This window comes from Lynx canadensis, chromosome C2, assembly GCF_007474595.2.
Source record: "Lynx canadensis isolate LIC74 chromosome C2, mLynCan4.pri.v2, whole genome shotgun sequence".
NCBI classification, from domain to species: Eukaryota; Metazoa; Chordata; class Mammalia; order Carnivora; family Felidae; genus Lynx; species Lynx canadensis.
The window spans coordinates 75,147,408-75,162,044 of record NC_044311.2 but is presented as its reverse complement, the minus strand read 5'-3'; the positions used below and the strand labels follow the sequence as shown (position 1 = coordinate 75,162,044).

Here is a 14,637-nt window from a genome sequence, read left to right as displayed (position 1 = left end):
TTTTTTTTTAATTTTTAAAATGTTTATTTATTTTTGAGAGAGAGAGAGGGAGAGAGGCAGAGTGTGAGCAGGGAAGGGGCAGAGAGACAGAGACACAGAATCTGAAGCAGGCTCCAGGCTCTGAGCCATCAGCACAGAGCCCAATGTGGGGCTGGAACTCACAAGTGATGAGATCATGACCTGAGCCGAAGTCTGAGTCTTAACTGACTTAGCTACCCAGGCACCCCAAATTTGTGCTATTCGTAATAAATTTGGCAGCTGGACTTTAAAAAAAAAGGCAACAGACTTCCTTGCGAAGTTTTCATGTTTCTATATTTGACTGGAATCAGACAGGTTGACAAACCCAATGAAAATCAGAATTTGATCAGCCAAATGAGGTCTCTAAGCCTAGGCAGAACAAATGCAGCCATTTCTCCATGAATATTAGTTATTTTCATTAACATCACAGAGGTAGTGGGGCAAACTGTGCTATGGAATGTTTCCTATGTTCAACCTGCAGTGGCTGAGCAGTTCTAGTAAGAGTGTCTCATTCATTCTTCATTCATTTTGCAAATATTTGTTGATCTTCTACTACTATATACCAAGTGCTGTTCTAAGTTATGAGGACACTACAGTGAGCAAAACATTTAAAAATCACTGCCTGAGGAGTTAGCATTCTGACCTTTTCTATGCAGTGGTGACCATCTGGCCTTTGCTGGGCAGACCAAATGCACTGGGTATTTAAACCTGAGTTCTTTTAAATAGCTACTGCTTGATTTGTGTCACTTTATTCCCATATGATTACTCAGTTTTGTTTTGTACAACAATCATTTATTCCTAAGTACCTAATATGTTCCTCATGGCACGTTTTAGGCTAAATAAGAGCTGGTTCATGCTCACAAGGGTCTGCGGCATTAGCCCAGGCAATACATCAGTGATCACAATATAGTGAAGTATGTGCTCTGATCAAGAAAGGCACAGAGTGTTATGGGAGCACAGAGGAGAGGCATCAAAATTAAATGGTGGAGTTAGAGAAAGCTTTGTGGAGAAGGTGAACTCTGATGGGTGATGTACAGTTAGCTCCAGAGGAGTGTAAGTGTATCAGGAGGTGAGTTGGGGGGGTGCGGGGTAGTGGTGAGGGAAGGATGGGGCTTTCTAGGCAGAGGGAGCAAGCAGAGAAGGCATGGAGGCCCAAAGCTGCCTGAATATTTGGAGAACTATGAACAGGTCATTAGTTGGGTTACAGTTGGGGGTGAGGAGATGGAGGAGGGAGAGACACAGGCATGACCAGGTAATGAAAGGCCCTCTGCATTGCTCAGAAGTTTGAACTTTTCTTATGAAGACTGTCGGGATCCAGGGAAGGTTTTGAGGCATGGCAGTGATGTAGACATGATGAGACGCTATAATGGAGTTGCTGTTTCATCAGAATTATGGAGCATGATTTGAAGGAGAGCCTGAAGGAAAGCAAAGAGACCAGCTGTCCTGGTCAGAAAGCAGGAAGGCAAGAACATACAGTTCTTGCCCTGGAGAAGGGCTCAGAATTCGACAAAGTTGCTAAGAAGGATATGGGCTCTGCAGAGTTTGGTGAATGACTGGCCCAGGAAAGGGGCAGTGTTTTTTAGATTGTTGAAACCAGAAACCACTGTAAGTTGAGAGAGGGGCAGGGTCATCACCTGGAGTCATCATAACTCCTTGTGTTACTATAAAAAGTTAAACTAGGGCAAATGCATCTTACTGGAATGTTTAACGTAGTCACGAGGGTGCACATGGCCTCTCAGCTCCTGGAGACCTTTGGAAGCATGGAAGTCATCTGTGTTGACTCACGGGTCAATGTTTTTTCACACAATTCCAGCCAAGTATATCACTATATCTTCTAGTTCACTGGCTAATAATATTTTATTGATCAAATATTTATGAGGTGCTTCTAAGTGTTTTCATGGAACTTACGTATTGGTAGTGGTGGGTGGAGTATGAGAGAATCATATGTTAAAGTAAACAAAGAAGATACTTTCAGGTAGAGGTCAAGTGCTGTTAAAAAAAAAAATGAAAACGAAGTGAGAGAGAGGGCCTGGGTGGGTGTGTTGCCGGGAATGACTTAGATGCAGTAATCAGGGAAGGTCCTGTGAGGAGGTGAGCCAACCTGGGAGAAGCATCCAAGGGAAGGACCCTGAGACAGGGGCTAGTTTGGTTGCCAGCCTTGTTTAAACCATCCCTCCTACCTGGATTACTACAGGAGACACCAGCTGGCCTCGCTGCTTTTCCTCTTCTCTGCTGTTCTCAACACTATAGCAGGAGCCATCCTTTTAAAAATATGAATGAGATCCTCTCTTCAGAACCCTCCAGTGCTTCCCACATCATAATGAGTAAAAGCTGAAGTGCTCACAGTGGCATCAGGGCCCTCCCTAATCCAGTCTCCCTCTTTCTTCTGATTATGTCTCCTACTCCTTTCCTGTTTGCTTTCTCTGTTCCAGGTGGCCTCCTCCTGCTGCCTGAATATGTCAAACATGTCGCTACCAAGTACAGCATGGGTTGTTCCTCACCTCAGGCCTTGACTTTTCTGTGTCAGGGGTTCCCAGGGCCACACTCAGACTTGAAGATTTGCTAGGAGGACTCAGGACTCAGCACATAATTGTACTCGTGGTTATGATTTATTACGGTGAAAAGATACCAAGCAAAATCAACATGGGAAAAGTGCATGGGGCAAAGTCTGTTGGGAATCAGATACAAGCTTCCAAGATTCCTTTTCCAGTGGAGTCCCATCCGATGATCTCCCCAGCAAAGGATTGTGACACTATTGGGAAATGTTGTCTATCAGGGAAGCTCATTCGGAGCTCAGTGCCCAGTTTTTGTTGGGGGCTGGTCACATAGGTATCTTCTGCCTGGCATATACCAGAATTCTCTACTCCCAGAAAGAAAGCAGGGGTTTAGTGTAAAGCATATTGTTTGTACAAATGGCACAGTGAGCCATTCTTATTAGGGGATGGCAGGAACCCTCCTGACATTCCTAGATGGCACCCAAGGCCTAACCTTACAAACAGGCCTTGCAAGGACAGTGGCCTCTGTCTTGCTATGCTAACGCTTTGGCACCACTTGGATAGCACCTTCTCAGTGAGTCCTTCTCTCACCATCCTACTTAAAATAACTCCTTACCAGCACTCTCTGCCCTTCTCTCCCGATTTGATCTTTCTCTATAACACTCATCACCAATTAAGATATTATATAATCTACATATCTAATTGTTTATTGCCTGTGTGTTCTATTAACATGTAAGCTTCATGAGGGCAGGGATTTTAGCTGCTTTACCACCAAACCCCTAACATGACAGTGTTTGGCATTTGGAAGGTCCTCAGTAATATGTGATGAATGAATTAGAAACAGAAAAACATGGCACACGTGGTTAGAACAAAGCAAGCCATGCAGGGAGAGGTAGGAGGCGTGGTTTCTGGTCAGATGAATTCAGAGCAGAGTGGGATCCTGTGAGTCACATGAAGGGGTTTAGATAAACATATTTCTTAAAGTTTCATGATCCCTCAGAGTTGTCCAAACCAGATCTTTACCAGTTTCCCAAATTCAGCTAACTCTACTCTCTCCTCATGTCACATGTCTGATCCTTTTACTTTTCCATTTAGTTTATAGAATTCAGAGTCTCCAGTTCTGGTCAGTATAACACTTCATGCTCTTCTGCCAAGAACTTATCACAGTTGTAATAATTGAATTACGGGTATAATTTATTTAATAATCTGAGTTCTCCATTAGACTGAAAATCATGGCTTGTTACCACTAGAGTCTCAGTGCCTCACCCAGAACTCAACAAACATTTGAATGAATGGCTTGCTCTTCTTCAAGGTGCAGGTGACCCTGGACTAGGCTAGACTTCCTGGAGACTTCAAACTGCCACAGAGCTTTCCCAGGTTCCCCAGCTCCGACTCTCAGCTTAAGACCTGAATCAACATCTCCCTAAGTTGTTCCTGATTTGGAGCACACGGTAGGCAAATATCAGCCTCACCATGACCTGGCTTCTGATGCTTGGTTTGGACGTTCACTTCACAGGAGCCCTTGGAAAAGGCCCAGCTGCTTGCAGTAATTGGGGACCAGCTCATCCAAAGCCACCACTATGCGGCAGACTCCATCCGACCCAGGTGTGTAGAGCTCAGGCACCTCTGCGATGACTTCATCAATGAAAACAAGAAAAAATATGACATTTTAGAAAAGTCCTTGGAGTTGCATAGACAACTGGACAAGGTGAGCACAGCAAAGCCATGACCTGATGTTTGCTAAATTTTCTGCAAAACAGTCTTAATCATACTCATCCTCCCTGCCCCACAATATTGCTGAGAGGATAATGTACTTCTTATGAAATAGTGCTCAAGAGGCATTAAAAGCTGTGAAGATTCTAGGTCATAGAGGCATTGGAGGTAAAAGTGCCCCCACCATCCCACCATATCCCATTAGAATGAACTAACATTCATTTTCCTCTGTGTAGACCTGGACTTAGAGCGTGTTTTGGCCCATGGGACATTTCTTGATTCCCCTTCAGACAGAGAACCAAGCACTATATTTGCAAAGTGCTTCTCATATATAGGCATCAGATTATTAATCCTTTTGGAGAAACTGAAGTAATAATGACCATTATACACTCCTACCTGCCATTTATTGAGTACCTACTATGTTCCTGCCAGAAGTATAATTATGTCATCTATTATGGCATCTAATTATGTCCTCAAGACAACCTGTGAGGAAAGTATTAATGGCATTATTTTACAGAGGCAGAAACTGATATCCATCATGGTGAAGTCAATGGTTCACAACATTTAATACATGAGAATCAGTTTGCTATAATTGCAGATTCTCTAATGTACCATTCTGAAGACTCAGATTCAGTGAGTCTAGGATGATGCCCAGGAATTAGTATTTCCGCCAAGTCCCCAGGTGATTCTGGTGCAGGTGGTACAGGGACAACACCGAGAAACTCTGGGATAAGTGACTGCTTACGACATACCTGGGGTAAAAATAGGGGATTGCAGATTTGAAGTCAGGACTGCCAAATTCCAAACCCGAGGCTCCCTAGATTAGACAGCAACACTGTGTGCAGAGGGCTCACAGGGAATGGGTGGAGCTCTGGTGCCCTTCAGTGGTGATCTCTGAGGCAGGTGCCCGGTCAGCAGGGGCAGTGACTTCTGGAGCCTTCCCTGTCAGCTGTTTGCAGGCAGCATGTGGCTCACGGCCATGAGTCAGCATGCTCCATTCCCATAACTGTTTCTCTCTGATGGCCAGGGCCACTCGCCCAGGCTGTTTATATCATGCCAATGCCAAAGGGATTTTAGTATCAATGAAATACAGCTGTTCCAGAAGCAAGTGGCTCCTAAGGGCCTGGTGCATAGTCTGTCCTGTGTGCTAAACTCTGCAGGATCAGCTGCTGTTTTTCTCACTCCATATCTGCTCTAGAGATAATAACCTAATGCTGGGGTGTGTGTGTGTGTGTGTGTGTGTGTGTGTGTGTGTGTGTGTGTGTCTGGGAGAGCAAGCATCTGCTGTGACTCTGCAGAAGACCCCAGCTTAATGTTTTCTGCAGATCTAGGTATGTTTTAAGAGAAAGTTTTCACATTATATAGTAAAGCATGATTTATATTATTTTGAAAATCCAAAAATGTAGGAAGGAGAAGGAAAAAAGTTTCTTATGGGCATCTACACATGCCATCCCCCTCCTTATCCCTACACATTGGTAATCATTAATTTTTTAATATCTTTATTTTGTTTTGTTATTCTAAAAGTAGTACACATTCAGCATAAGGAATTTAGGGAAAAATATACAAACTTAAGTTGCCTATAATTTTCCCACTTAGAGATAACTACTCTGGAGTGCTCCCTTTTGTTCTTTTTCCCCCTGTATAGTTATTTTACGTAGCTTTTCAGGTCACATGGTAAATGGAAATGCAGATGTGCTTGCACTGGCAGCCTCGTTATACATAAATATTCTGGCAGCACAAGGGTCCCTGTCTTTCTGTTTAAGTCTTTAAAAAATTAAATTGTTAGAATTCATCACCTATCTGACTTCATCCCAGCATTCTGGAAAAAGTTTGAGTATTGCTGTTGTGAGTTACAAAGCTTTGCATTCTTCGATGCTTCCCTAGGAAAGACAAATACCAGTAAATGCAAATGTGGACAGAGAAAAGTAGTGTTTTTGTTAAAAGGGATGTTCCCTTCCCTAGGAAGACGTGTAGAGTCCAGGTCTAATGTCTCATTTGTCACCCTATGGTCTCATAACCAGTTAGGATGCACAATGAATGGCCTAGAATGTAAACCTGAAAAGTCATTGGTTACATTTCTCCACAGTTAAACCAAACTTAGGAATACCTAACTCTCTCCTTTTGGAGATGTAGCGATTACTGTCTGTGGAAGAGAGAAGAATGTTTATACGATTCTTTTTTACTGACTGGATGACTTTCCTGAGATGTGGACAGATGTAAAATTAGTTTGGGCTTGTCCACCTTGTAGTTGCATTGACAGTGGTTAGACCTCTGAAGTTTATGTTGTCCCATGACAATTTCCTGTTGTCTTAGGATCCTTCTAGACCACAGATGAGCTCAGACCTCCTGAGGGTTGTGGTCAGGCTGACTGCATAGGGCACTGTGTTTCTTTTGAAAAGGTCAGCCAATGGTGTGAAGCAGGAATCTACCTTTTGGCTTCCCAAGCTGTAGACAAGTGCCAGTCACGAGAGGGAGTTGACATTGCCTTGAACGACATTGAGGCATTCCTGGGCACCGCGAAGGAGTACCACTTGCCCAGCCACATGGAGTTTTACAGCCAGTTCGAGTTGATACTCACCCTTGACCTAAAGGTAATGTTTCTGGGTTATTTTAATCTTGTGGTTGGAAAGAAGCACTGGGGGCCTTTTGACTATTGCTTAAGAAAGTCCGGGTAGGATGTACTGAGCAGGTTCACCAATTCCTGTGTTCTGAGGTGGCCTCTTAGACTCTTGGTCTGTGCTTCCTGGCAAATACCCTTCACGGTCTCACCCAAATATCACTCTCAGTCATCCGTTTCTCTACAAATACTCATCAGCATCTCTGATATACACATACTGTGCTGAGGGCACGGCAATGATAGACATGGTTTCATCTCTGATGGAACCTAATAGGAGAGGCTGACATTAATGAATGTCAAACACAAAACATAAGAATGTGTTACAGGTTAAGATAAGTGTTCTGGAGGAGGGATTTGGGATCCTGCTGAGCATGTGATAGAAAAACTTGACCTGGACTGAGAATACTTGAGCCAAGGCCTGGAGAATGTGTAGAGATGATGGGGGAGCCTTTCTAGATTAGAAGTAACAGCATGTGCAGAGGACACAGGCCTGGAGGGAGTCTGTTACAAGTGCAGAACCCAAAGGTCAGGGTGACTGGAGTACAGAGAGCAAAGGAAGGGTGTTTGGGGTGAGATAAGAGAGGGGCAGATGAGGTGGGCTTTGTGGGCCATCTTAAGGAGTTTGGTCTTTATTCTAAGAACAGTGGGAAGCCACTGAAGGATTTAAGCAGGGGAATAACTTGATTGGGTTTGCATTTTGAGAGGAGCACTCCTCTGGGAAGTCAGCAGAATTCTGTATGGCACACCTTCCTCTGAGATTCCCACCACCTTGTATGTATCTCTTCAGTAACACCTTCTTTACTTCTTTGAGTCACAGGCCTCTTTTGAGTCATGGAATCTGATTCATATACTTTCAGGACCTGCATACTCAAAGTGATTAAAGAGAGTTTGATATAGGCACTTTTTACAAAGATATGGCAGGATTTAGGGAACCCAATAAGGATGGTGAAGGTCCCTGGGGCTAGCAAGAAAATGGAAGCAGTTACCACCCATAAGCCTAAAGAGCAAAGGGGAACCCAAGAAGCACTGTAACTGTGACTGTGACAGGCACCTAGTAAGGGTTGTGGCCTTGGGCAGAGGAATGCAACTATTAATGGAGAAATATATATCCCTACTCTCCTCTCTCCCTCTCTTGGATGTCCAGGTAGTGCTTCCCTTTGGCCAAACCAACTAAAAGCCCATAGGCAAGTGAGCCTATCCAACAGAGTCCATACAGGTCAGCTTCCTGGGACACAAAGCAGGGAAAAGAAGACGTAGTAGAGTGACAAATAGGGAATATCCAGCATATGTAACTTTTATAATTAATTTTATGAGATGCCCTAAAGCCCATCCATGAATTCAGGCTAAGAGCCTTTGCTGTAACATGTTGTATACCACACTACATTCTACTTATTTATTTTAAAAATTAATTAATTTAATTTTAGAGGAAAATTAATTTTCCTCTAAATTTTAGCAGGAGGGAGAGAGACAGCCATCAGGGGAGAGGGGCAAAGGGAGAGAGACAATCTTAAACAGGCTCCATGCTCAGTGTGGAGCCCGATGCTGGGCTCAATCTCATGGCACTCAGATCATGAGCTGAGCCGAAATCAAGAGTCAGATCCTCAACTGACTGAGCCACTCAGGCATCTCTATTTATTTATTTTATTTTTCTTTAAGTTTATTTATTTATTTTGAGAGAGAGAGAGAGAGAGAGAGGGAGAGAGAGAGAGGAGGGGCAGAGAGAGAGGGAGAGAGAGAATCCCAAGTAAGCTCCCCACTTTCAGTGCAGAGCTCCATGTAGGGCTTGAACTCATGAACTGTGAGATTATGACCTGAGCCAAAATCAAGTCGGACATTTAATGGACTGAGCCACTCAGGCTTCCCATCTACTTATTTATTTCAAATGTCTGTCTTGCTTATTACACTGGGAGCTCCTGAAGGGCAGGAGCCTCATCCACCCCTGCATTCTTGTGCCTAACCTTTGCCTGGTGTCCAATTTATATTTATTGAACAAGTGGGAAGGCAGGTGACAGAGTGGGCAGATTACAGTGGGGGTAGCTCAGTATGGAGTTGTATGTTAATGATGTTCTTTCCCTTAAACCTCTTGGTGGTAAGCTGTGATCTTGGTAAGGGGTGGGGGATGTGTAGGCAGATACCCTCCCCTAACACAAAGATCCTTCTACTTCCTTGCAGAAGGAACAAAGACAAGGCCCATCTGGTGTAGGTTCTACATTGCAGACCCAGTATTGGTAGCTCCAGGTCAGATTCCTAAGGCAGATCTGTCTCACCCAGCTCCAACTCCATTAGTTGCTCAAATACGTGTATCAGGTCCACCAGGGAGATTTGTAGCCACAGCTGCTGTGCTGCCCAACTTCAGTGAATTTTCTGACCATACCACCTACCAGGAAATGAATAAAACTTAATAAACCACCTCTGAGAAATATGCAGAAACATGAAGGAAGGAGAGGATTATAAGAGAAATATTTTTCGAAAAATCCTGTAGGTCAAATGGATTAAAACATCTCCAAAGTCCATCTTTACTTCTTTTGGTTTGGAATAAAATTTTAGGTTGTAAAATTTAAATATCCTGTTGTGTCAAAGAAAGTTTTGTCCACTGAGAAGTAATGACTTTATTGTCAAAACTGGTACTCTATACATATAAAAATATTCCTAGATATATGTATATGTAGATGTAGATATATGTATATGTATACATATACATATACATATATATGTATATATGCATATACATATACATATACAGTTGAGATAGCCTAGAAGCAATGAGACCCCCCAGTGCCAATAAGCACACCTAGCACCGAGATCTTGGTTTCTAATACCATTCTTCAGTAAAGGAGACCTAGGCTTCTTAGAGAAATGGCTGATTCTAGGGCTGGGGCAGGAAATACGTATGGTGATCTTACAGCATCTTGTAGTGCCGGACTGAACTACTAAAAATAAAACAACAAACCATAGTGATGGGATATAGGCAACAACTGAAAAGAACTGATGACCAATGCTAGAACAGTTAGAACAACAAAATTAATTAAGTACTATTGGATTACAGCCCCAAAGAAATTATATATCCATGAATCCATTCTGATATGAATAAATGATGGAATAAATAAATAAATGGGGCAGATGAGACTAATCTCCTATGAAGAATTCCAAATTATTTATGTAGATACTTTGCTCTTGAGGAGGTAGAATATAGTTTTCCAACCCTTAAATGTGGGCTGTACATAGTGACTTCCTTTCAAAGAGTATAGAACAGAGAAGGAGAAACAAAAGTGAAGTGACTTTACACACAGGACCTCAGCCAGGTGACCAAGGTCAATATCAACAGTGTTGTTAAGTAGATATGATGTACCCTTGATATGATGGATGAACATGGTACTTTACTTCCGTGGTCTTACCCCCAAAGCCTGTAACTCCAGTCTAATCATGAGAAAAACATCAGATAAATCCCAGTTGAGAAACATGCTACAAAATATCTGACCAATACTCCTCAAAATAGTCAAAGTCATCAAAAATCAGGAAAAGGTGAGAAATTGACACAGCCAATAGGAGCCTAAAAAGTCATGACAACTACATGTAAGTTGGTATCCTGGATAGGACCCTGGACGGAAAAGTACATTAGGTAAAACTAAGGAAATCTAAGTATAAAGTATGGACTTTTATTTAATAATAATTATAATAATTTTAATTATTATTATTTTAATTATAATAATTTTAATACTGAAAATAACATATCAATAATGTTTTATTAGTTGTAAGAAGTGTACCATACTAATGCAAACTGTTAATAATAGGGGAAACTGGATGATCTATATGGGAATTCTCTGTACTATTTTGTAATTTTTTTGTAATTCTAAAACTATTAGAAAAAATAAAATTTATTTCTAAAACACTAGTACTCCATGTCTAAACAGTTGAATCTGTTACATTTAAGACATGGTAATCATCATGGTAAGTGATAAATCATGGTAAATCATGGTAAACTGCTGTTCTTGTAGCAGCCACCTTGTCTGTCTGAGGCTCTTCAAGTGCCTTTCTGCACTATCCTCTTGGTGCTGCTGTTTTGATTTTTCTCCCTCCTTTGCTTTCACTGCCCAGTTTAGGTAATTAAACAATCGCAGTAACAAGTAGCAAAATTCAATTCTTTAAATATTCACTGTGTGGGGCAGGGGGCACCTGGGTGGCTCAGTCGTTTAAGCATCAGACTCTTGATTTTGGCTCAGATCATGATCTCACAGTTCCTTGAAATGGAACCCAGAGTCAGGCTCTGCACTGACAGCTCGCTCTCTCTCTCTCTCTCTCTCTCTCTCTCTCTCTCTCTTTCTCTCTCTCACAAAATAAACAAATTAACATTTTTTTAAAAAGAACAGAAATTAAAAAAAATAAATATTCACTGGGAATCCAGTTTGTGCTTTATTCTGGGAATACAATAATGAAAGTCACAATGCCCATAATGAAGGTGCTGGCAGTTTAGTGGAAGACAAACGTGTTCCCGCTAAGTGTGTGTTGGTCCAAGAGCATGTGGAATGGAAGGGATAGTGGGGCACGTAGAGGAGGCAAAGGTCAGCTCAGCCTGAAGAAGAAGAAGACATCATAGGAGAAGATGCCTAAATTTGGACCACATAGGAGTTTTTAAGGGAGAAAAAGCAGAGGGAGGAAGAAGAGTTGCAAAGGCAGAGAGGCTGGAAACCAGCATTTGGTAACTGCCGCCCCTGGAGGTGGGAGTGAGGGGTGGGAACTAGTGGAGGTTAGACTGGAGGGAAATCAGGGTCAATTAATGAAGGGCCCAATGAGGAGTCATGGACTCCTCCATGAGGAGTCTGGACTTTGTCCTGAAGCAGTGGGACACCCCAGCAGGGCTTTTAAACAGGGAAGTTATATGGTCAGACTTACATCCTGGAAAGATAATTCTGATTGTGGTATGGAAAATGGATTTGCAAGTAAAAAGAGTTAAGAGGAACGGAGGAGATGCAGTTGTTAATCTTGCACCGGCTCCCCTTCACCTGAGTTTAGGAATTTAGGAATTCCTAGGAATTAGTTTAGGAATTTAGGGTCTCGTCTGACCACCTGACCATTTCCAGGGTTTACCCTGGGATCTTCAGGAAGAGATGCAAAAGGGCAAGGGTGATTCAGGTCGTGTCTAGTCCAAGTGGTGAGCCGCTGGGCTCCAGCATGTGGCACTGACCTCACATCAGAGCTGTATACCATACATGAACAACTTGACATTCTTTCAGTCAGATTTCTTGATCTTTGTGCAGCAGTTAATGCCTATGTCTCAGTTTCCGTTTCCTCACGCTTATCATTGGGCTGTCTCATCACCATCCCTCCAAAATGCAAACTGACATTGCTATCACCCTGACATAAAGGGATTTGGTTTCTTTTGGGATCTGGACTCATAGCTGTGTTGTCAGAACCTCCAGTCCACTGTACAGCAAGCTTCCTGAGGCCAGTCACACGTTCTCTGAAGAGACCTTTTAAACACAAGCCCCACCTTAATTTAGATTGGGGGTCAGCAAACTACTGCCTGTGGGCCAAAGCTGCTTGCCACTTACTTTTAGAAATAAAGTTTCATCAGAGCACAGCCACACTCATTCATTTATGTAGTATATATTATCTATGACAGCTTTTATGGTACAATAGCAGAGGTCAGTAGTTGTAACAGAGACCAGTGTGCAAAGCCTGAAATATTTACTGTTTGGTCCTTTACAGAAAAATTTTGCTGATCCCTAGTCTAGACCAGCACTGTTGAATAGAAATATAACTCAAGCTCTCTACGTGACTTAAGATTTTCTAGTAGCCACATTTAAAAAAGCAAAAAGAAACTAGTGAAATCAACTTTAATAATGTCTTGTTTAACATATGTCCAAAATATTGTTTCAATATATAGTCAATATCAAAGTTAATAATGAGATATTTTACATTCTTTTTTTCATACTATGTCTTCAAAATCCAGTGTGTATTTTACACTGAGCACAGCTCAACTCAGACCAGCCACATTTTACACCCTATAAGGAGTAAGACCGGCACTAGACCTTGGAGTAGACATCAGCCTTGACAGTACTCTGAGGCTACAGCTGTTCCATAGCTGATGTGCCAGTCCTCCCTCAGGGCTCTTGGCTCTTTCCCTCAGAAGATGGCCCAGCATAAAAAAGACAAATGTAAGGGTGCCTGGACGGCTCAGTCGGTGAAGCGTCCGATTTTGGCTCAGGTCATGATCTGACCTGAGCCATCAGATCATGAGTTCAAGACTTCGTAAGTTCAAGCCCTGCATCAAGCTCTGTGCTGACAGCTCAGAGCCTGGAGCCTGCTTCAGATTCTGTGTCTCCCTCTGTCTCTCTGAGCCTCTTCCTCTCACACCCTATCTCTCTCAAAAATAAATAAGCATTTAAAAAACAAACAAACAAAAAAGACAAATGTACTATTCCAGTTGCAAAATGTGGCAACCTCCTCCCTGAGTGTGCTGAGTCTGTACTTTCAGAATTAGGCACTCTGGAAGGCTTGTGGTAGTGGAGTTCTTCTAATTCTGGGTCCTTTCTTTGGTGGTTTAAATCATACAGGAGACGGATGTCATGACAAAGACTACCCACTTCCCTTGACCCACCAGAGCTGGAGGGATGTCATACTGGAAGCAAGGCCAGAAGAAACGTATTTTGCAGAATTTAGGCCTTGGTGAAACTCGGAGACCTCCAAGTCTTGTTTTTAGTTCTTTTGAACCTCTGTCTTAGAGCATATAGTCAGTTATGGGAATGTCTGTGAGTTTCATCTTTCCCTTGATTTTTTTTTTCAGTTTATTTCTTTACTACTTATAGAGAAGGGGTCATACAGAATAAAATTTAAATGTTTATCCTTGGGTGGTTCCCTTGATCCTGCCTCAGGATGTAGCCAACTCTTTCCTCCAGAACACTTCAACTCTTTTCTCCATCAGGGCTTTTATTCAGGATACACCTCTTATTTTGAAATCCTCCTGTTTAGAAAAGTGGCCTGATGCCCTTCATTCATAGTCTATGGCATCCTCTTCCACTATTTTCATTCTTTTTTCTTAAAATGTTTTATTTATTTTTGAGAAAGTGCAAGTGGGGGAGGGGCAGAGAGAGAGGGGAACAGAGAATCCCAAGCAGGATCTGTGCGGACAGTAGTAAGCCTGATATGGGGCTCAAACTCAGGAATCATGAGATCATGACGGGAAGCAAAGTTGGAAGCTTAACAGACTAAGCCACCCAGGTGCCCCTATCCTCTTCTACTATTAATGGACATGGATTAGTGAACATTTATCTACTCAATATATATTTACTGAGCACTACTCTGTGTTGGGCAGTGTTCTAGGCATGGAGATATGGTGGTGAAAAGGATATGATCATTGCCCATAAGGTGAGAGATTCAGACTCTTAGAAGCATAATTCCGGTGCAAGGCAAGTTGTGCAATGATTTGCATATGGATGGAAGGGTCACCTGAAGGAGGTGGGGCTGGAGGAGGAGGGGAAGACAAGAGAAAGGGAATGCTTCATGTCGTCAGACTCAGTGCAGAGTGACCTGGTCATGATTTGCTTTTGTTCCTGCAGGCCAAAGCCCAGGAAGTCCTACAGAAGCTGGGTGATGTGCAGGAAATATTTCACAAGAGGCAAATGAGTCTGATGAAACTGGCAGCCAGACAGACTCGCCCGGTGCAACCCGTGGCCCCTCATCCTGAGTCCTCCCCAAAATGGGTGTCACCGAAAACCAGCCAGCCCTCCACCTTGGGTAGGTTATTTGGAGAGGAAGCTTCGTGCCTTTATGTTTCATCAGTGCTCATGAGGGTTG

General features: G+C 42.7%; 1 protein-coding gene across 1 annotated transcript in view; it reads left to right on the top strand.

The window, feature by feature from the left end:
* MCF2L2 (MCF.2 cell line derived transforming sequence-like 2) overlaps positions 1-14,637 on the top strand; it is a 260,479-nt gene that overhangs the window by 125,965 nt on the left and 119,877 nt on the right. The window contains exons 11-13 of the mRNA XM_030330026.1: positions 4,030-4,221; positions 6,626-6,817; positions 14,400-14,577. Coding sequence (XP_030185886.1) covers positions 4,030-4,221; positions 6,626-6,817; positions 14,400-14,577 — 562 coding nt within the window. The remainder of the gene's footprint in view (positions 1-4,029; positions 4,222-6,625; positions 6,818-14,399; positions 14,578-14,637) is intronic.